The sequence below is a fragment of the Mytilus trossulus genome, chromosome 2, assembly GCF_036588685.1.
Source record: "Mytilus trossulus isolate FHL-02 chromosome 2, PNRI_Mtr1.1.1.hap1, whole genome shotgun sequence".
Lineage (NCBI taxonomy): Eukaryota > Metazoa > Mollusca > Bivalvia > Mytilida > Mytilidae > Mytilus > Mytilus trossulus.
The window spans coordinates 35,733,942-35,758,164 of record NC_086374.1 but is presented as its reverse complement, the minus strand read 5'-3'; the positions used below and the strand labels follow the sequence as shown (position 1 = coordinate 35,758,164).

Sequence of the window (24,223 nt, the reverse complement as noted above, 5' to 3'; positions counted from 1 at the left end):
GATTAATTTATTTTCGTGGATACCAATTTTCGTGGTTAGGGAAAAACTTGCATTTTGTGGGTATTTAATTTCGTGCTGTTGCAAAGGTCTGCAAACATTCTAATAAAAAATAATGTGTATTTTTTTGTACATTTGAATTCGTAGTCCTCGAGTAACCACGAAATCCACGAAAATTGGTATCCAACGAATAATAATGAATCCACAGTATTTCCGAATACTGCTATTAATTTCAGATTTTACAAAGAACAAAAACACTTAGGTTTTCTCATGCAAAGCTTTGATTCCTTTTCTCGGTCTATCTTTACTTTCGTTCTTTTTGGTTTTGTAAGCTCTTAACTTTTGTATAATATTATCAATGTTCAAATATCTGTGCCTCCAGCATTACTGAAGAGATGTCAAATTCCAAAATGCGTATAGGGTGCAGTATTAGTAGTACATTGAATGTAATTTTTATAAAAACACGGTATGTGAAAACAAGAATAGCCTTTTGCAGGTATCATCCATTTATCATCTAGATAAAAAGTAAACAATATCTTCCAAAAGAAAGCAGCTCAACTGTTTTAGAGAAACTTTGTCCAAGTGATTTCTTACATATTTTTCCAACATTTAAATATTTGTTGTCCTCTAAATATATAGACAAATTATTCATCATTTAAGTTAAACGAATACCAAAGCAGAAGCTACTGGGTAGATACTATTTGGGACTGGTCATAGTATAACAGCAAGAATGCAAACCAAATGCGTTATTCCGATTGCACCCGACATTTGTTTCTTATTCAATTTTCCTAAAACAAAACGTGACAAATCGCACTTTTTAGCTTTTCACCTGAAAAAACGGGACGGGCGATGTTCGATTTTTTTTTTATTTCATAAAATGATTGGGTACTCCTCCCTGGACAAAATTATGTATCACATATGTATAATATCACTTAGAAAAAATATCCAGGTATCATACAAACCTTACCTTACCTTTAGAGAACTGCAAAATAAAACGATCTCTGCGGGTTCACTTTAGTTTTAGTACACTTGCATATTTTCGACTTTTCATGTTGCAGACAAAATTTATCATTTATCATTTAAATCATGAGTTGTAGTGCATAATGCCAAGAATAAGTTATATATTTTTTATGAATATGTATGATATTCAAAGAAATTACTTCGGAGGGAGAAAGGTATGTATATATGCAATATTATGTATACATTTAAATAATTTTATTTGATCAGTTGTAGAGATGCACGTCCCAATTTTTGACACATAAATTAGGTGCAAGATAGACAGTAGTTGTCATAAACCAATATTTAAAGTAAAAAAAAACTGCGACACCATATGGTTTTTGGTACTGAACAACACACCAAGGTATGATACTATGTGATGCAAAAGACAAATTCTTCCTTCAAAGTGAGAGGGGGAAAATGTTAATATTGTCGGCAATGTAAATAATTACTTCATTTTAACATAAAGGGGAGTAACAAGCTAACTCAGCAGAAAAAATGAGACATTCTGAGGTTATTTTTGTAATTAAGTTTCCCAATGTATAGTCTAAACGTTATTATATTAACATTAGAATCAGTTTGAACGAGAGATAAAAGATAGTAAAGGGACATTCGATTTCAAGCGCACAAAAACAAAGAGATCAAAAGACAAACAAAATAAAAGTTTATTTGGTGTATATAACGCCGAATTGACGGGATAAACTACCGATCTACGACAGGAAAAAATGCAAACCTAGGCAATTAAGATCGGAGTATGACTTCGAATTTACGTTGATAGGTAGTTGATACTGTAAATGAACGATATAGACCAATCGGTCAATAAAGCTTCTTTATCAAAATAAATTAGTCATGTATGAATAAATCAAGCTTACATGTTATTTCCATGTATATCAATTGAAATCGGTGAACCGCGTGTAAAGACTTAAAAGAATGTTCTCTCAATATATAAGATCTTCTTATTTCTTTCCTAGTAAATATTTAAAATATATCGTTGTATAACAAGGGCGGCACACGGCATTTGATGAATATTTGTAGTGAGAGTTAGCTCATCTATCGTGTCAAACTAAGCGTGGACGAAACGCACGTCTGACGTTTTGAATTTTAAACCCGATAAATGTTGGATTGCTATTATTCGTGTGTTTCTCTGTCCTATATTTTCTGCCATGTATTGTAGTCCTGTCATGTAATGTTGTCATTTTACTGTTATATCTAACATGCCACAAAACCAGATTCAACCCACCATTTTTTTTCTTAAAATGTCCTGTACTAAGTCAGGAAGATGGCCATTGTCTTATATTTCGTTTCTGTGTGTGTTACATCTTAATGTTGTGTTTCTGTTGTCTTGTAGTTTTCCTCTTATATTTGATGCGTTTCCCTCAGTTTTAGTTTGTAACCCGGATTTGGTTTTTTCTCAATCGATTTAAAACTCCCGAACAGTGGTATACTACTGTTGCCTTTATTAAGCTACTCTAAAGTTTAATGTTAAAATAAGTTACTCTATAGATTCTCCTGTTAAAATAAGCTGTAATGTACCATTGTTTATATGCTATAAGTATTTCGCTTCTACTTTATTGCATTAAATTTATCATAAACAAGAAAGTAAACTAGCAACATATTTACATGTAGGGAAGCAATACTAGTCTAGTATTGCTTATATGATCATTATGCGACTCTGGCAATTCAAGACGTATGTTCAATCTTGCACACCACTGTTTTCTGCTTTTGTTTGGCAGAATAATCATTTTCATCTTGTCTGAGGTAATGAACGTGTTTGGTGTCTTTACTAGGAATAAATGTTCATTTAAAAACGCCACCCTAAATATGTATAACTGTGTATACATGGTATTTGGATAATGCATAGAGAAACAAGACTTAGCTTAGCGTAAAAACTTTAATATCTTAAGTATCCTAATTATTGTAAACACGGAATACAAAAGGATTTCGAAGGGTGTGAATGACTAACAAAAGAAATGTCACATAATTTATCAATTTTGATTAATATTTGATTAAAATCAAACAGAGAAAAATTAAATCATTTTTATTTCTTTATAATAATTTTGATATCTGAGATAATAAGCACTGGATAAAATTAAATAACTAAAAATCATACCTATGTCAGTTTTGTAACAGAGACAATATTAATCCGACAGTAGATATGTAGAATCTAATAGTAATTACAAAACGACAAAGCCAAGTTTGAAACAAATGAATCAAATATCACTTAATTGTTTGTCAATGGTTATGAAAGGAAACTAAATGATAAAGTCATTACTATGCTGACATATCACATGGGACACATGATGCTCAGGCTTGCAAATAACATATTTTAAGGACAAAGCCCTTGATCAGTAAAAGTGATGCTTTTCAAACTCGTAATTAATCTGATTGGTGTTAATAAGTGACTAACTTAAGTAAGAGAATAGATACATAAAATTCAACAATTTTTCATGTGTAATGGAATGTAACTCTAAAACGGTAAATGTGACGCCACGAAAATTTTAAATTCATCAGTGCTTGTGGTAATAAGCATTTAATTTGTGTATAAGAAGCATAACATTTGGTTGAGGCAAACTTAAGTTTGGGAAATGAAGAAATCAATCTTGGGACGTACAGACGTACGTCTAGGACAAGGGTAAAACTTAATGGCCTCTCCACAATGGAGGTAATAAAAATGTCGATATTTTATATGTTATCAAGGATTTATAATATTATTATAAAATACTTTTAATTTTTCAACGTTTAATATGTAAAGAATGAAAAGTTTGAACAAAACAAAAGTCGGTTTTTTTGTGCGTTAATATCAACATTCCAGCTAGTGGTGAAAGTTCATGCATTTGAAGTCTATTTATCCTTAAGCAATGATTGATTATTCACAGTTTCTTTTTATTAACTTAAAAACAACCCTTTAAGATGTTAGTTATACCGTCTTAAGTGGTAAATGTTGGCCAAATATTTAAAACATGGGTCAACAGCTGGAAAAAAACAACTGTTATTAATCATAGGCCATAAATAAAGTTAATTAGCAAAGGTCTGACCTTTAGTCTTCAATAAGACAAACAAATTTGTAATAAGTAGAGTGTTTTGAATAAGATAATTTGAATTCTTAAATGAAGTAGCAGATGCTGTTATGTTCAACTTGTTCTTCTCCACATAAATGTACTAATAGGGAAAATACTCAAAATATTAATTGTTTTCTGCAATCAGATTGTTTTTAGATGAATTATTATATTTCCTATGTTCAAAAAACAATGTTAAGTATGAAATGAAATAAAATCAAAACATACGTGATTCCTATTTCCTAAGTTTCCTATTTTTGGCCAAAAAGTACTATTATAAACTTACATGTCATATGGAAACTTTTGATAGTTTAGAGCATGTGGAATTGTTGATATATATTGTAAATAGCATAGGATAATGTTAGGTAATGTTTTGTTGGATGATGAACCGGTAACTTGGTGTTAACTATATAGCAAATATCAAGTTAATATCTTCAAGCATGACGAAACTAGAGGCTCTCAAGAGCCTGTGTCACTCACATTTGTCTATGTGCATATTAAACAATGGACACAGATAAATTCATGACAAAATTGTGTTTTGGTGATTGTGATGTGTTTGTAGATCTTTCTTTACTGAACACTCTTGTTGCTACAATTATCTCTATATATAATGAACTTGGCCCAGTATAACAGTTGAAAATATTTTCCAAAAATTTCCAAAAATTTATAAAAATTTATGAATATTGTTGAAAATTTACTATAAAGGGCAATAACTCCTTATGGGATCAATTGACAATTTTGGTCATGCAGACTTATTTGTAGATCTTATTTTGCTGAACATTATTGCTGTTCACAGTTTATCTCTATCTATAATAACCAAAATCTTCAAAGTTTCCTTAAAATTACTAATTCTGGGGCAGCAACACATCAACTGGTTGTCGGATTTGTCTGAAAATTTCAGGGAAGATAGATCTTGACCGAATAGACAATTTTACGGCATTTCAGATTTGCTCTAAATTTACCTTTGGTTTCAGAGTTATAAGCCAAAATCTACATTTTACCCCTTTGTTTTATTTTTAGCCATGGCGCCATCCTGGTTGGTTGGCCTGGTCATCAGACACATTTTTAAAACTAGATACCCCAATGATGATTGTGACCAAGTTCTGTTAAATTTGGCCCAGTAGTTTCAGAGGAGAAGATTTTTATAAAAGTTTGCGGACGACGGAGGACAGACGACGGACGCCGGATGATGGACGCCAAGTGATGAGAAAATATCACTTGACTTTTCAGGTTAGGTGAGCTAATAAAAGCGACTGAAAAACTGATTATTCAAGTGAATTTTTATAGTCCCAGAACCATAACACTGCATACAAACTCCTTAGACAATAACAAAATTTTAACTTGGTGTGTAACTTGTCATGAAAAAATTATACACCAATTATCAAATCAATATCTTTCAGCATGACAAACCAGATGCTCCTGATTTGAAGAGCAATCTTCATTGAATTCAAACCAAGTTTAATTTTGGACCCCCATTTGGACCAACTTGAAAACTGGGCCTATAATCAACCAGATGCTCCGCAGGGCGTAGCTTTATACGACCGCAGAGGTTGAACCCTGAACGGTTGGGGCAAGTATGGACAAAACATTCAAGCTGGATTCAGCTCTTAATTTGGATTGTGATTAAATAGTTGACACAGCATAGGTTTCTGACACAGAATGAATGTGTTCTAATGAAATTAAAATTTTTGTTTTCTCTTAGAGCAATTCACTATGCTGTTAAATATTATTCCTCTCAAAAAAATATTTGAAGAAATTTTCTTTTTATTTATGAAATTTCAAATGAGAAAATTGAACCCAATTTTTTTAATCACATCCCCCTTTCCCTTATTCCAAAACTAATCTCAATTAAAATTTCTAATGGAGTTTGCAACAATCACTACTCATTTAAATACATCATAAAATATTAAGATGTAAAAAAACTGCTTGTTATCACTGAATGGTAAAGATTATTTTAATTTATCAGTTGGTAGTAAAAAGTGAATATACATTGTATAGTGTATATATAACAAAGATTTAAGTTGATTCTGGACAAAGAAAGATAACTCCAAATAAAAAAAGAAAGATAACTCCAATTAAAAACAAATATTGCTATTTCACAATATTGTGAAATTAGATATTTCTTGCTTACTATTCTGGACAAAGAAAGATAACTCTAATTAAAAAAAATATTGCTATTTCACAATACTGTGCAATTAGATATTTCTTGCCATTGTGCAATACTGTGCAATTGAAAAGACTTGCTATTGCACAATACTTAATATAATATTTTAGATCCTGATTTGGACCAACTTGAAAACTGGGCCTATAATCAAAAATCTAAGTACATGTTTGGATTCAGCATATCAAAGAACCCCAAGATTTCAATTTTTGTTAAAATCAAACTAAGTTTAATTTTGGACCCTTTGGACTTTAATGTAGACCAATTTGAAAACAGGACCAAAAAATGAACAATCTTCATACACAGTTAGATTTGGCATATCAAAGAACCCCATTTATTCAATTTTTAATGAAATCAAACAAAGTTTAATTTTGGACCCCGATTTGGACCAACTTGAAAACTGGGCCAATAATCAAGAATCTAAATACATTTTTAGATTCAGCATATCAAAGAACCCAACTGATTATTTTTTTGTCAAAATCAAATTAAGTTTAATTTTGGACCCTTTGGACCTTAATGTAGACCAATTTGAAAATGGGACCAAAAATTAAGAATCTACATACACAGTTAGATTCAGCATATCAAAGAACCCCAATTATTCAATTCTTGATGAAATCAAACAAAGTTTAATTTTGGACCCTTTGGGCCCCTTTTTCCTAAACTGTTAGGACCAAAACTCCCAAAATCAATACCAACCTTCCTTTTATGGTCATAACCCTTGTGTTTAAATTTCATAGATTTCTATTTACTTATAATAAAGTATGCGAAAACCAAGAAAAATGCTTATTTGGGTCCCTTTTTGGCCCCTAATTCCTAAACTGTTGGGACCTCAACTCCCAAAATCGATACCAACCTTCCTTTTGTGGTCATAAACATTGTGTTTGAATTTCATTGATTTCTATTAACTTAAACTAAAGTTATTGTGCGAAAACCAAGAATAATGCTTATTTGGGCCCTTTTTTGGCCCCTAATTCCTAAACTGTTGAAACCAAAACTCCCAAAATCAATCCCAACCTTTCTTTTGTGGTCATAAACCTTGTGTCAAAATTTCATAGATTTCTGTTAACTTAAACTAAAGTTATAGCGCGAAAACCAAGAAAATGCTTATTTGGGCCCTTTTTGGCCCCCAATTCCTAAAATGTTGGGACCAAAACTCCCAAAATCAATACCACCCTTCATTTTGTGGTCATAAACCTTGTGTTAAAATTTCATAGATTTCTATTCACTTTTACTAAAGTTAGAGTGCGAAAACTAAAAGTATTCGGACGACGACGACGACGACGACGACGACGACGACGCCAACGTGATAGCAATATACGACGAAAATTTTTTCAAAATTTGCGGTCGTATAAAAATCGAAATACATGTTTAGATTCAGCATATCAAAGAACCCCAAGGATTCAATTTTTGTTGAAATCAAACAAAGTTTTGGACCCCGATTTGGACCAACTTGAAAACTTGGCCCATAATCCAAAATCTAAGTACATGTTTAGATTCAGCATATCAAAGAACCCCAAGAATTCAGTTTTTTGTTGAAATAAGACAAAGTTTAATTTTGGACCCCGATTTGGACCAACATGAAAACTGGCATGGGCTTATAAAAAAAATCTAAGTACATGTTTAGATTCAGCATATCAAAGAACCCCAAGAATTCAATTTTTGTTAAAATCAAACATTAAGTTTAATTTTGGATCCTTTGGACCTTAATGTAGACGGATTTGAAAACGGGACCAAAAATTAAGAATCTACATACAGTTAGATTTGGCATATGAAAGAACCCCATTAATTCAATTTTTGATTTAATCAAACAAAGTTTAATTTTGGACCCTTTGGGCTCCTAATTTCTAAACTGTTGGGACCAAAACTCCCAAAATCAATCCAAACCTTCTGTTCATGGTCATAAACTTTGTGTTTAAATTTCATAGATTTCTATTTACTTATTCTAAAAAGTAACCAGATGCTCCGCAGGGCGTAGCTTTATACGACCGCAGAGGTTGAACCCTGAACGGTTGGGGCAAGTATGGACAAAACATTCAAGCTGGATTCAGCTCTAAATTTGGATTGTGATTAAATAGTTGACACAGCATAGGTTTCTGACACAGAATGAATGTGTTCTAATGAAATTAAAATTTTTGTTTTCTCTTAGAGCAATTCACTATGCTGTTGAATATTATTCCTCTCAAAAAAATGTTTGAAGAAATTTTCTTTTTATTTATGAAATTTCAAATGAGAAAATTGAACCAATTTTTTTTAATCACATCCCCCTTTCCCTTATTCCAAAACTAATCTCAATTAAAATTTCTAATGGAGTTTGCAACAATTACTACTCATTTAAATACATCATAAAATATTAAGATGTAAAAAAACTGCTTGTTATCACTGAATGGTAAAGATTATTTTAATTTATCAGTTGGTAGTAAAAAGTGAATATGTATATACATTGTATATTGTATATATAACAAAGATTTAAGTTGATTCTGGACAAAGAAAGATAACTCCAAATAAAAAAAATTCTTACAATTAGATATTTCTTGCTTACTATTCTGGACAAAGAAAGATAACTCTAATTAAAAACAAAATTGCTATTTCACAATATTTTGCAATAAGATATTTCTTGCCATTGCGCAATACTGTGCAATTGAAAAAACTTCATTGCTATTGCACAAAACTTAATATAATAATTTTAGATCCTGATTTGGACCAACTTGAAAACTGGGCCCATAATCAAAAATCTAAGTACATGTTTGGATTCAGCATATCAAAGAACCCCAAGATTTCAATTTTTGTTAAAATCAAAAAAAAAAGTTTAATTTTGGACCCTTTGGACTTTAATGTAGACCAATTTGAAAACAAGACCAAAAATGAGGAATCTACATACACAGTTAGATTTGGCATATCAAAGAACCCCATTTATTCAATTTTTGATGAAATCAAACAAAGTTTAATTTTGGACCCCGATTTGGACCAACTTGAAAACTGGGCCGATAATCATGAATCTAAGTACATTTTTTAGATTCAGCATATCAAAGAACCCAACCGATTAATTTTTAGTCAAAATCAAACGAAGTTTAATTTTGGACCCTTTGGACCTTAATGTAGACCAATTTAAAAACGGGACCAAAAGTTAAAAATCTACATACACAGTTAGATTCGGCATATCAAAGAACCCCAATTATTCAATTTTGATGAAATCAAACAAAGTTTAATTTTGGACCTTTTGGGCCCCTTATTCCTAAACTGTTGGGACCAAAACTCCCAAAATCATTACCAACCTTCCTTTTATGATCATAAACCTTGTGTTTAAATTTCATAGATTTCTATTTACTTATACTAAAGTTATGGTGCGAAACCCAAGAAAATGTTTATTTGGGTCCCTTTTTGGCCCTTATTCCTAAACTGTTGGGACCTAAACTCCCAAAATCAATACCAACCTTCCTTTTGTGGTCATAAACATTGTGTTTAAATTTCATTATTTTCTATTTACTTAAACTAAAGTTATTGTGCGAAAACCAAGAATAATGCTTATTTGGGCCCTATTTGGCCCTTAATTCCTACATTGTTGAAACCAAAACTCCCAAAATCAATCCCAACCTTTCTTTTGTGGTCATAAACCTTGTGTCAAAATTTCATAGATTTCTATTAACTTAAACTAAAGTTATAGTGCGAAAACCAAGAAAATGCTTATTTGGGCCCTTTTTGGCCCCTAATTCCTAAAATGTTGGGACCAAAACTCCCAAAATCAATACCAACCTTCCTTTTGTGGTCATAAACCTTGTGATAAAATTTTATAGATGTATATTCACTTTTACTAAAGTTAGAGTGCGAAAACTAAAAGTATTCGGACGACGACGACGACGACGACAACGACGACGCCAACGTGATAGCAATATACGACGAAAATTTTTTCAAAATTTGCGGTCGTATAAAAACACAAAAATACAGAACTCCAAGGAAAATTCAAAAAGGAAAATTCAAAATCAAAAGGCAAAATCAAATGTCCAAACACATCAAACGAGTGGATAACAACTGTCATATTCCTGACTTGGAACAGGCATTTTCTAATATAGAAAATAAAGTTATTGTGCGAAACCCAAGAAAATGCTTATTTGGGCCCTTTTTTGGCCCCTAATTCCTAAACTGTTGGAACCAAAGCTACCAAAATCAATCCCAACTTTCCTTTAGTGGTCATAAACCTTGTGTTAAAATTTCATAGATTTCTATAACATTTCAAACAACAACATTGACAATTTCATACCAATATACAACCGCAAAAAATTTTGTGGTCGTATAAAAACTGAAAAACTAATTATTTGAGTGAAATTTCTAAGTCCAATGAAAATAAATCTGCACAAAATCATCAGAACAGAAAATATTTGAATTTGATCTATAACTTGATAAAACGTGTACCAACTACTGTAAATTCAGAAATTATTGCGTGCATTTATTATTGCGATTTTGTCATTTTACACTTGAATGCGATTTTAATTTTTACGATTTTGAGAAAAGTCATGCTTAATTCCGTTTAAATATTATAAAATGCGAGTTTTAATTATTGCGTTTACAACTCAGTCGCATTATTCGCAATAATAAAAACCTCGCAATAATTTCTGAATTTACAGTATTTAATCAATAGCTTCAAGCTTGAAGAAAAATAATGTTGAAAATTAATATTTAAGTGAATTTTCTAAAAAAAAAATGTGGAAAAATGATTTGCAGGACTGACGGATGAAAATACAGACAGACAGACAGACAGGTGCCCAGAGTACAAACCTTAAGTCCACTTCCACTTAGTCTGTAGGGGACTAAATAGTAGTTTAGTCAACTTTGTGGTTTGAGATCTCACAAACATGTTTAACCCCTCCGCATTTTTGCGCCTGTCCCAAGTCAGGAGCCTCTGGCCTTTGTTAGTCTTGTATTATTCTAATTTCAGTTTCTTGTGTACAATTTGGAAATTAGTATGGCGTTCATTATCACTGAACTAGAATATATATTTGTTGAGGGGCCAGCTGAAGGACGCCTCCGGGTGCAGGAATTTTTCGCTACATTGAAGACCGGTTGGTGACCTTCTGCTGTTGTTTTTTTCTATGGTCAGGTTGTTGTCTCTTTGACACATTCCCCATTTCCATTCTCAATTTTATTTGTTTATTGAAAAATGAATAATGTCAACTGCCACTACCAGAAGTCCTCTCAACCAATCATATAAGCGTATTCCTAATATTCAAATAATTTTGGAATTATATGTACATGTCATTAGTCAGTAACTTGAATGATAATACATTACATAATCATTGTGATTTATTTTATTGTCATTTTGATGAATGCTGTAATTTTTACTTGGAGTATACGAACTACTGTAAACAGGGAAATTTTCACGGCAGTTTTATTTTCTCTATTTTCGCGGTAACAGTTGAAACGCGAAAATAAAAGGAACGCGAATATTCAAAAGAAATTCGAAACGAATATGAAGTTCATTTATGAACGTATGTGTATATCAAACTTTATATTATGATTATCCTAATTAATCCAAGATGACATTACGGATATTGCTAAATGAACAAATGTTATTACAATTATAAATATGACACCAACCAATCAGTTTTTAAATAATTACCCATTGTATTTGCTGCAATGATTAATCAGATTAAAATATTAACTAATGATCAGTTATGTTGTCATTATTTTATTCACTTTTAATTGGATCATTCCTCTTTGTTTATGTGATTGTGTTTTTACAAGCAAACACGAATAAAGTAAAAAACTGTGAACAAACAAGCAAGAATTTGATTGGTTTTATCACTTGGTTTAAAAACATTAATTTCTAAATCATTTATAAAAACAATTATATAAGACACCGTCTGGGACAGCGCGAATTCAAAACGGCCCGAATCTAGATTATGTTGGTAAATCACTAAAAAAGACTGGGCGAAAATATCTGGTTTTACAGTAAATGTTTATTATGTAATTTAAAACAATATGAAAGCATAAAAGTGATGTAGTACTTTTAAAGTTTAAGCACATTGTACAAAATAACACATGTGTGTGTATTTCTAAACACCTACATTCATTTCTTCATTAACTGCAGGTCAAATATTCTATTTTGTGTACATGGATTATGGGTTTTTTCTCCTCTATTTTAAATCAAAACACAACTTAATATAATGTAGAAATTGAATTTAATAATCAGAACGATGTCAATAGCACTTATACAACAATTTGTAATGTCATACTGTCTGTAACTTATAACATGAATGAACTGGTGAGAAGTTATGTTGGTCAATTAAACAGACACGTTAGTCCATTCTTCCTCTTAGTTCTTTAGTTGTAACTTTATCTTTTTCTCTGAAATTAAAAACAAACTTAGTTGAATATTTGAATATTTTTAAACAATAATAAAATACTTTTTTCAGTAATTTTACATGAATAGAACATGCCTTATCCTTTATTTGTGCAGTTACCCCAACACTCAAAATAATCAAGAGATGGCTCTTGCAATAATCATATGTACCTGAATAAATATTGGAATGCAATGTTATAAATCAGATCAGACATAGAACTACAATGACCACATGTTGTAAAGGAATTATGTATCTTGTTATATAATATGTGATACCATTTAGACATTCAAATATTAGTCAGTGTGCACATAAGTTTATCTTCAATCATTTAGTATGTATATTATATGATAACTAATAATAAGTCTATAAAAGCCTTATTTATGACGACTCTTGTTATAAGTTTGGTCTAATATGGATCTAAAAAGAAACTATAAAATTATTACAGTAAAATTGTTACCCAAAAACTACCTATTTCCTTTAGCTGTACATATTTCCTTCAATAATTGGTTGACAACTCTTGTCTATCAATTTCAAATGTTTATGAATTACTTACATGATATGTACTACTGCTCCCCATCCAGATACTGCATCCCTGTCTACTGAGTTTAACAGAGCCTGAGAGATAGTTTCAAACAAATCATCTGGTTCCTGTATAGAGATTAATATGCATGTGGTTATTTTTCTAATTAATAGCTAAAATTTTAAAGGAAATGGTCTATACAGTTAGTATTATGTCTTATGGTCAACCTCACTGGATTTTAAAATGAGTAACACAGGTGTTATTGTGGAGCAGTAATGTGCGTTTAAAGAGGTAAGTTTTTGCACACATAAAACTAGTGTTAACTCGAGCACTTGTTGTGCAATGCTTTCTGGCCCATACGTTCTTATTATTTTTTTACATCTTTTTTTTTTCTCTGATAAATTAAGGTTAAGGTGATATGTGTAGTTTGTTGTATTATGCAATATTTTTGGTAAACTAATGATATCAATTTTTGTAAAAAAGAAAATTACCATGTTTGGTTCCCATAGTGACTCACACATTCCATACATTTGTTCACTACATGTTCCACTAACAACAAAATCATCTGTTATCATTGGACAACCAATCAGATCCATTGATGCAATATAAGGTTCAAAGGTCTTAGGGTCAAGACCAGCTATTACAGGTTCAACAAAGTATGGCCCAAATCTGGAAAGAAACGAAAATAATAAGGTTACACAATAAGATAAATGATATCTGTACAATCAATTGAAAATCTCTCACAGATTACGAATTTCATGTTGAAAGGGTAACCGATAATAAAAAAAATAAATGTCTAAATTGATAAATCTTAAGTTAACTGTGATATATTACAATGTAATAAGGTCATGAATATTGAATAGCATTACATATATGTGTTACTGTTTGTTTTTAATATTTTTAATTACCTTCTTTCATATAACAAATTAGAAACCATACTCATAAAAGTTTTTGGTTTAATCTTTCTGTTTTCTCTAAGTTCATACATATTTTTTCTGAAATGTAATCTCTGTGATCTGAAAAAGATAATAAACATGTCATAAACATTTCATTATGTTTAGAATGAAAAGAAAACATTAATACTCTTTCATTCACAAATGAAACACATTTGTAATACAATTTTTCATTGACAGTACGCCTCAGCACAAGTGTAAAATTGACACCAAACACATTTTTGCTTTTTTCTTACATTAATTTGCAAATTGAATATATCGGTAAATCAAAATTATTATTGTAACACATCAATCATCACATAGAGATGATTTCAATAGAATATATATATGAACAATAATCTTTGTGTCATTGTTAGGATATACATCTACCTCATATTCTCTATAGATATAAGAAATAGAATACATACAAAGTTAATGAAATTGAATTTGGGCTTTAACTCCCCTCCTTTGGTCATACAGTCAGTGGTACTACTTGTACAAGTTATCTTTATTTACTTAATGAAGTAAATAATAATACACGTTGCTCCAGTTAAGTAAATTTTGTTGTGTCCATTTGTTCATTTAAAGTTTGAATAATCTCCCCTTTATTTGGATTATATTCACAATTTTTACAATCCCTTACATTTTAAGTTCTGGTTGTTCTATGAAAAATTATTCACTGTTTGTGCAAGGCTTAAAGGCGTACCTAAATATCACTCCAAACATTCATTGACATTCGGCTTTAAGGCATACCTAAATATCACTCTGAACATTCATTGACATTCAACTATAAATTATTCAAATTTGGTCTGGCAAACAGATGATAGGACTCTCAGAGTATTGTCTATAAATATGCAGACTTGGATGGATAGTTGTCCCATTGGCACTCATACCACATGTACCACATCTTGTGTCTAGAACCCATTGTCTTTTTCCTTGAACAAATTATCTGCATCTCTTAATAAGATTCTTATACGGTAATGACTTAAATGATCTTTTAAATGAAACCAAGGTACTTTACGTATACAGTTACATGTTACCAAGTACATAAAAATAGGCTGCATATGCAAAAGTAGCTATGATAGACTTTTTTTGTTTGTCCTACATGTATTTCATCTCATTTTTTATTAACATGCTAAACCAACACAGTGTTGTTCATCCAATTTCCCGAGTTAATGTACATTGTGTACAAACTACAACCTATTAACTTACACTGTTTGTACATCACCAAACAAACCAATTGCAAACATAATATACATTGTGTACATACTACAACCTCCCTAACTTATACTGTTTTTACATCACCAATTGCAAACATAATGTACATTGTGTACATACTACAACCTATTAACTTACACTGTTTGTACATCTGTGGCCAGACCAGGTAAGCCTATGTACAGTCTGTCACCCATTTCAAATATCTTCTGGAAATTAGTTGACACTGTCTGTGCTTGTACACCAAATCTTCTGTCAGCAGCAATAGCTACACAATCTCTACCTTTCATAGCTACAATAGCCGCACCATTATATTCCATAATACTCTAAAAAAAAAAAGTAAAAGCAATTGAATTTAAGCAAACTACATTCATGCAAAACATGTGTTTACACCACAAAATTATATCTAAGAAAAGTACAAACAAATTTTTCAATTTTCTGAATCAAAATATTGCCTAGTGGTATCTATCTGCTATTAAACGAGAAGACCTCATTTTGTGTGTCACTTCTCTTTCTTCCACGATAAATAAATATTCATGCCTCTGTGTTCTATGGGTAACATGCATAGTTACATTTGTCATCCATTCTTATGATTATTCAGATTGAGTTATTTTTGGAGAAAAACAACAACTAGAGGCTCTAAAGAGCCTGTGTCGCTCACCTTGGTATATATGTGAACAAAGGAAGCAGACAGTTCATGACAAAATTGTGTTTAGGTGATTGTGATGTGTTTGTACATCTTACTTTACTGAACATTCTTGCTGCTTACAATTATCTCTATCTATGATGATCTTGTCCGTGTAGTTTCAGTGGAAAATTTTATGAAAATTGTTAAAAATTGATTATCATGATTATAAAGGACAATAACTTCTTAGGGGGTCAATTGAACATTTTGGTCATTTTGACTTATTTTTGAGTCTTAAATTGCTGTACATTATTGCTGTTTACAGTTTATCTCCATCTATAATAATATTCAAGATAATAACCCAAAACAGCAAAATTTCCTTAAAATTACCAATTTAGGGGCAGCAACCTAACAACGAGTTGTCTGATTCATCTAAAAATTTCAGGGCAGATAGATCTTGACCAGATAAACAATTTTACCCCATGACAGATTTGCTCTAAATGCTTTGGTTTTTGAGTTATGAGCCAAAAACTGCATTTTACCCCTATGTTCTATTTTTAGCCATAGCGGTCATCTTGGTTGGTTTGCCCGGTCACAAAACACCATTTTATAAACTAGATAGCCTAATAATGATTCTGGCTATGTTTGGTAAAATTTGGCCAAGTAGTTTCAGAATAGAAGATTTTTGTAAAAGTTAACTAAAATTTACGAAAAATGGTTAAAAATTGACTATAAAGGGCAATAAATCCTTAAGGGGTCAACTGACCATTTTGGTCATGCTAACTTATTTGTAAATCTTACTTTGCTGAACATTATTGCTGTTTACAGTTTATCTCCATCTATAATAATATTCAAGATAATAACCAAAAACAGTAAAATTTCCTTAAAATTACCAATTTAGGGGCAGCAACCCAACAATGGGTTGTCTGATTCATCTGAAAATTTCAGGGCAGATAGATCTTGACCTGATAAACAATTTCATCCCTTGTCAGATTGCTCTAAATGCTTTGGTTTTTGAGTTATAAGCCAAAAACTGTATTTTACCCCTATGTTCTATTTTTAGCCATGGCGGCCATCTTGGTTGGTTGGCCGGGTAATAAAACACAAATTTAAAACTAGATACATCAATGATGATTGTGGCCAAGTTTGGTTTAATTTGGTCCAGTAGTTTCAGAGAAGAAGATTTTTGTAAAAGTTAACGACGGACGACAGACGCAGGACTACGGACGCCAAGTGATGAGAAAAGCTCACTTGGCCCTTCGGGCCCGGTGAGCTAATAAAGGAGTCCGATTTTGTTTGTCTCATCAGTCTGAATTTTAGTCATAGATAAGACTTCCGGTTTGAAATGTGCACAAGTATAACCAATCATATGACAATGTATGCTAGATAACAAAAATGAAAAATAGATAAGCCAATCATAGCGTTCTCCTTTTCATGGTGTTTAGATTGCATAACACCCCAACTATTATACATGTACCTCCTTAGCAAACAACTATTTTTCGCATTTATCAGTTTATCTAAATGTAAACTATATATATATATAGCTAGGATTATACTACTTTAATATATAAAGACTCACTGTATTTTGTCTTCTGCTTTCTTTGAAAAGTGTTTACTGTTTAAGGGGTCATAAATGTAGCAGTAGCATATATATTAATATAAATAAAACATGTGGAAGCAAGAATGAGTCTATTGTACACGGATGCCACATTGGCACTATTTTACTAAGTTTCAAGTTGATTGGACTGTAACTTCATCAAAAACTACCTTGACCAAAAACTTTTACCTGAAGTGGGACAGATGAATGAACGGACGAACGGACGAACAAACCAACGCACTGATGCACTGACTAGAAAACATGATGCCCATAAATGGGGCATAGAAATTTATTGTTGAAAGTGAAAGTAGTGATATGCAAAAAACAAAAGTAGGTTAGAGATTGGAGGGAGGCAGAACCTTTTTCGGGATGTCGGGATCTGAGTTTTTAAGCTCGGGATTTGGGGATTGCTTAAGGGATCCAGGAATATATTTTTCGATTTCGGGATATGAATTTCTTTTAATTCTGCATCTCTGGATGTCATGTTTTTAAACAAGGGATTTCAGGATCAGGACCCCTCCAACCACCCCTCAAATTAGCCTTAGTCGGTCTTAGTCATTTACACAAGATTCCTATTCTTCCATTGGCATGTTAATAAGGATCATAAAAGAAAAAGCACTGATGGATTGTCCTAGAAGCATATTCTATAAGACTAATAATGGTCTACAATGAGTGAATGTATATATATAAGCAGTTACATTTATTTCATGTTTGAAGCAGTGTAAATTTTTAATTCAATTTGACTTTTACCAAAAAATACATTGAAGCAAAGGAGAAGAATAATTGTGGTCTGAGGCCAGAAAAACGAAAATAAATGAATTTAACAGAAAGAAAACAAATATCGGACTTTGGAAAAAGGGAGAGGGCTTTTGATACCTTTTATGAAATTTTCCATACATAATATCTTTTACAAAAAATCATCCTACGACAGTTCACAAGCTGTATATGCCCACAATTTCGTGAGTGTGTTCTAGAAACTTTATGAAATATATTTTTTTTAAATAAATCTTTGTTCTTTTTGATATGCTGAACACCCTGTTAGCACAAGGTGACAAATGTGGTCTGGAACAGGACCTGCACTTCCCCAGTTTTTTGTGTAGTACATGTTGCTTAGTCTTTAGTTTTCTAGGTTATGTCTTCTGTACTATTATTTGTCTGTGTCTTTTTATTTTTTGTTATGGCGTTATCAGTTTATTTTCAGTCTATGAGTTTGACTTAGACTATTCCTCTGGTGTCTTTTGTCCCTCTTTTAAATATTAACAAATAATCTTACTGTTAAGAATAACCTTTGGGTTACTATATATATGTTGTGGTTGGTATGATTTATTTGGAAAGTCAAAGTGCCTATAAGTGTAACCCTCCCCCTTTTTTATTGTACGTGGTTTTTTTTTTCTTTGCTGCAAAACTTTCCATTTTCGGAATAGTAGTTCAAGGATTGAATAAACTTAAACGAAAGATGCACTGGAAATCATATTCGATGTTTGGGGAATTCAGAACAATCGTTTTACCATTGTGAAAATGTTGCCCGGTGAAAACTGCAAATTCACAAATCTCTAAATTTTACTCTGAAGAGTTATGCCAGGGGAGATAACAGAAAAATGTATAATCTATGTCGACTCGTACCTTTTCAGTCTCGTACCCTTTTTTAAAACATTTTGACGGCCAGAAATTAATAGGTTGTAAAATGTATTCATAGTGGTAAATCGTGATGTGTGCATAATATTTTTATCAATATCTTCATGGAAATGAAGCAACCTGTCAGACTAGCATAAACACCTTACACTCGTTCCATACACCATGTAACTGAATTGAACAACTGTTTGTCATATTTGAGAGATAAACCAAACCACGTCCGATGAACCTTCCAAATGAGTTCAAGATGAGATTATATATATCTGTTAGGGGACGACCATTTGATATTCTGGGGAGGAGTATTTTGAAAATAAATAACTCAGCCTTGATAATCACAAAAATAAATGGTTTGTTCTGTTGCAGTTTGAAAATAAATTACCTGACTTGCCATTATTGAAAATAAATTACTCAGCAGGTCTAATCGAAAATATAAGATGGCACCAGATTCTTCATAAATTCATCTTATTTCCCCCAAAAAAAATCGGGAAACACGTCCCAATTTTTTTAATAATAAAATTACAAATGATTGTTTAAATATACTTGATATGTCTGAAAATTGGTTTCATTTAACTTGAGGTTTACTGTCTCAGGAAACCTACCTCACTTTAATTTAACAGGGCCGTAACTACATTGAGGCAAATGCCTCATGTAGCCGAAATTTCAAAACCAAACACTTTTTCTATATCAAATTGTAGTCACGGCGAGTGCCTTGCAAGAAGCAAGTTCTGTTTTCCCTCAGACATAGCCCTGATTTTTCGGGATCAATGTTATTTGTCTTTTGTTCATTGATTACCCTTCTGTATTCTGTTAGTGTTGTATTCCTTTTGTAATCTAGTAATTTTGTTATGAACTTGATTATGAGTTAAAAAAAAATAACAGCAGCCAAAGACTTACAATGACTTAAAATTCCATTTTTGCTTTATCTATCATGCACATTTGTCTTTTGATGTTGTCCCTAGAAACTTATGTCTTACTGTTACACTGAATTTATACATTTTGCTTTGAGACCAAAATATTGTCAAACGAACATGTTTAAAACCTTACAATCTTTCCGTATATCAAATATATTGGCCCTATTTGTTATAGGTTGAACCTTGCTTGTTGGATTTGGAATTGAAATTGCGTGCATGTTTTTTGTACGTTATTAAGCTTTATTAAACTAACTTCTCTTATATACAAAATATGGTCATTTGAAAACCCATACAAAAATGGACATGATCATCCCTCAACTACGACCAACCAACAGCCAACACAAAGTTCGAAACCGTCTGTTATCGGGCTTAATAAATACCCAATAGTCCGACAACCGGCTAGTCCAAGATAACTTTGGTAAGACATTTTTTAGTGCACAAAAACAAAACCACTCTTTTAAATTTAATAGAAAAAACTACTGTGAGACTGTGTTATTGATAATACATAAATATTTACATATAAAGTTGTTTTTTTATATTATGAACAAATGTATGAATTCTTAATGTTTTAATTCAAAATTGTACATGTTCTTACAGATGAATGAATGTCCATGTAGATTTGTGGTATATGTCAACGTACGAGACTTTATAAAGCACCAACCCAACGATACATATATTACCAGAAGACTACTGTATTCATGTTCCGGACCATATGAGTATTTGGACCATACGCGTATGGTCATGACCATATAGGTATATACTCATATGGTCCGACCGTACGCGTATGGTCGGGGTAATTAACACTCTGTTACAGTTTACTTTCAATACTTCTAAACCCTTCATATGGTATGATCGTTCATTAAAAAGACGCTATCATATCCATCATGGGTAATTTTATTATTATATTAAAATAAAACGATTAGCCAAATAAAAATTAGAAGTTTCACACAGTTAAGTTTCCCTACTTGTCAAAACTTTAATAAACACATTTTATACCGATGGTCATTACCGATAGTCAATACCGATTTGTTATTACGAGAAAATGTCAATATGTCGACTTAAAAAAAAAAATCCTAAAATTTCTTAACGATCTGTTACACAAGAAGTCACTGGAAAGTAACATAGTTTATTAAGTTATCTTGTGAGTATTGTGTATTGCAGTCATGCTACGATATTTGAGATCTAGACCGTCTTAAAATCACCGTAGACATATCGGAATGGCCAAAGACCTCGGTATCACTATACGCAGCAACAAAAAGGTTAGCTTTTCACTCGCAAACAAAATGTGAAAATGAAAAGGATCGTGCACAACCAAGACTTGCAAATGCAAAAAAGCTATGATACCGTGTGGAAGTAAATGTCACACCAAGCCTATATGCAAGAATGTAATATGCGATGAAAACTAACTATGGCATCAATATCTATTTTTAACGTAGTATTTGATTTATAAAAATAATACATTGTATTGTAACCAACCAGGCTCAAGCTAGCAGCCACTCGCTAGCAGCCACTTCGCTAGCAGCCAGTTTTCAGATATGTCTATAAACCCAAAAGTTGCATAAGATTCAAACGTACTTTAAATGTTTTTATCAATCATATAATCACAAAATAATCTGTTTTTATATAAGAGTGAGCAGCCGAAGACACTATTTAATGTTTTTTTTCTTCAAAATAACATGTAATTTCCTGTTCATTACTTAATTCGCTTTTCATATACCAAACAGCGTGCTGCGCGCACTTTTAAATAGTGTATAAACAATAGTAAATAGCTATGTACTTATTTAAATGCTGGCAAAATTGTTGTTACATGACATCGACTTTTCCATAAGAAATCAATTTTGTGACATTGTAAGAAATAGCTTTCCATAGTCTCGGCATCCTGTCAAATAGTTCCTAAAAAGTATCAATAGTTTTGCATTCCGAGAATAGAAAATTGCACTCGTGCTTTGCTATTTTTTTGTCAGACAAATTTGTTTTGACAAAAGATTCTTCTTCTGAACAAGCGGAATTCGCTCACAGTTGATTATACGAAAGGTTTATGTGTTGTACTTAATGTATGGTGTGCACGGAAAATAGAAATTAGCAATTTATAAAAGAAACCTACCTTTGGACCTATGGTGAAATTTTCCCACCTGGGCCTTTTGACCCATTGGACCTTAGACCCTTACCTATCATTTGCACCTAGTGGGTAAAAAAGTATTGCCGTAGGGAATTTTTGACAGACTTTTGAAAATTTGGGGTAGGCATGTTGACCCTTAAGACCTAAGTTCGGCCCTATGGTGAAGACAAACTATGAGTTGTCCCACCTGGACCTTTTGGCCCATTGGACCCTAGTCCATTTCCTACCATTTCCACCTAGTGGCTGAAAAAGTATTGCCGTAGGGAATTTTTTACACTCTTTTAAAAATTGGGGTACGGCATTTTTTTTAAAATCTAACTTTGGACCCATGGTGAAGACAAACCATGAGTTGTCCCACCTAGACCTTTTGACCCATTGGACCTTAGACCCTTACCTATCATTTGCACCTAGTGGGTAAAAAAGTATTGCCGTAGGGAATTTTTGACAGACTTTTGAAAATTTGGGGTAGGCATGTTGACCTATAAGACCTAAGTTCGGACCTATGGTGAAGACAAACTATGAGTTGTCCCACCTGGACCTTTTGGCCCATTGGACCCTAGTCCATTTCCTACCATTTCCACCTAGTGGCTGAAAAAGTATTGCCGTAGGGAATTTTTTACACTCTTTTAAAAATTGGGGTACGGCATTTTTTTTAAAATCTAACTTTGGACCCATGGTGAAGACAAACCATGAGTTGTCCCACCTAGACCTTTTGACCCATTGGACCTTAGACCCTTACCTATCATTTGCACCTAGTGGGTAAAAAAGTATTGCCGTAGGGAATTTTTGACAGACTTTTGAAAATTTGGGGTAGGCATGTTGACCCTTAAGACCTAAGTTCGGACCTATGGTGAAGACAAACTATGAGTTGTCCCACCTGGACCTTTTGGCCCATTGGACCCTAGTCCATTTCCTACCATTTCCACCTAGTGGCTGAAAAAGTATTGCCGTAGGGAATTTTTTACACTCTTTTAAAAATTGGGGTACGGCATTTTTTTTTAAATCTAACTTTGGACCCATGGTGAAGACAAACCATGAGTTGTCCCACCTAGACCTTTTGACCCATTGGACCTTACCTATCATTTGCACCTAGTGGGTAAAAAAGTATTGCCGTAGGGAATTTTTGACAGACTTTTGAAAATTTGGGGTAGGCATGTTGACCCTTAAGACCTAAGTTCGGACCTATGGTGAAGACAAACTATGAGTTGTCCCACCTGGACCTTTTGGCCCATTGGACCCTAGTCCATTTCCTACCATTTCCACCTAGTGGCTGAAAAAGTATTGCCGTAGGGAATTTTTTACACTCTTTTAAAAATTGGGGTACGGCATTTTTTTTTAAATCTAACTTTGGACCCATGGTGAGGACAAACCATGAGTTGTCACACCTAGACCTTTTGACCCATTGTCCCTTAGACCATTACCTATTATTTACACCTGGGCATTTTGCCAAGTTGACCTTGAATTACTTACTTATAAATGTGCCTTTGTGAAAGAAGAGAGAGAAAAAAGCCACATACTAAACACAAAGTATGTCTGATCAGAGAGAGAATAAGGCTCAGAAGGTAGAAATCTTTAGTTGCCGGTACCCAGAATCTCAATCATTCATTTATTTATAGGAGCATACCGAGGAGGGGAATCTTTGAAGGTGCTGGTAGCTCCTAATATCAGACTGGCTTTGTCGTCGCTGACCACGTGCACGCCTCAAGTAAAGACCATGACCATTGGTGTATCGGGCGTTTTTAGGGTTTTTGGTAGAGATCGTTACCACTGGGATTCACTGTACAAATAAACTCATCATAAATACCAGAATTAAAATATCTAAAAATTTCAAACGCATCCACCAAGTTTCAGGTAAAATCATGATCCCAATACCTTGTTGACGGGTACACGGTCACCACCCAAAACAATGAAGTCTCCAATACCCAAGGCAGATAGAATGGTTTTAGATACCATGTGAAATGCCCGCATTGCCAACGCAGCGAACATGGGTAGGTGTCCATCTACTTTTTGCATGTTTTCTTTATCTGCGTTGTACTCAGCTCCAGATTAATAACACCAGTAACTTTTTGAAGAAGTTTGATAATCTTTTGAACCTGCCGAGAGGTGAGCCACATTTTGTGTTCGCAT

At 32.6% G+C, this 24,223-nt stretch overlaps 1 protein-coding gene across 1 annotated transcript; it reads right to left on the bottom strand.

Annotated features, from left to right (window-relative positions):
* Window positions 1-12,366: 12,366 nt before the first annotated feature.
* On the bottom strand, window positions 12,367-19,032 carry LOC134707099 (proteasome subunit beta type-3). Its single transcript, XM_063566605.1, has 6 exons — window positions 18,943-19,032; window positions 15,354-15,538; window positions 13,974-14,081; window positions 13,557-13,734; window positions 13,099-13,193; window positions 12,367-12,549 (listed from the first exon to the last, which is right to left on the bottom strand). Exons 1-6 carry the CDS (start codon window positions 18,943-18,945, stop codon window positions 12,501-12,503), a joined length of 618 nt encoding a protein of 205 aa, XP_063422675.1. The 5' UTR covers window positions 18,946-19,032; the 3' UTR covers window positions 12,367-12,500.
* Between the last annotated feature and the right edge of the window lie 5,191 nt (window positions 19,033-24,223).

Bases quoted from the DNA above. Each gene is read 5' to 3' on its own strand.
- LOC134707099 (XM_063566605.1), bottom strand. The intron at 14,082-15,353 runs GTAAGTTAATAG...TATCTTTTTCAG, and splicing joins GCCACAGATGTACAAACAGT to ATCACAGAGATTACATTTCA. The intron at 13,735-13,973 runs GTAATTAAAAAT...GTTTCTTTCCAG, and splicing joins AATTTGTTATATGAAAGAAG to ATTTGGGCCATACTTTGTTG.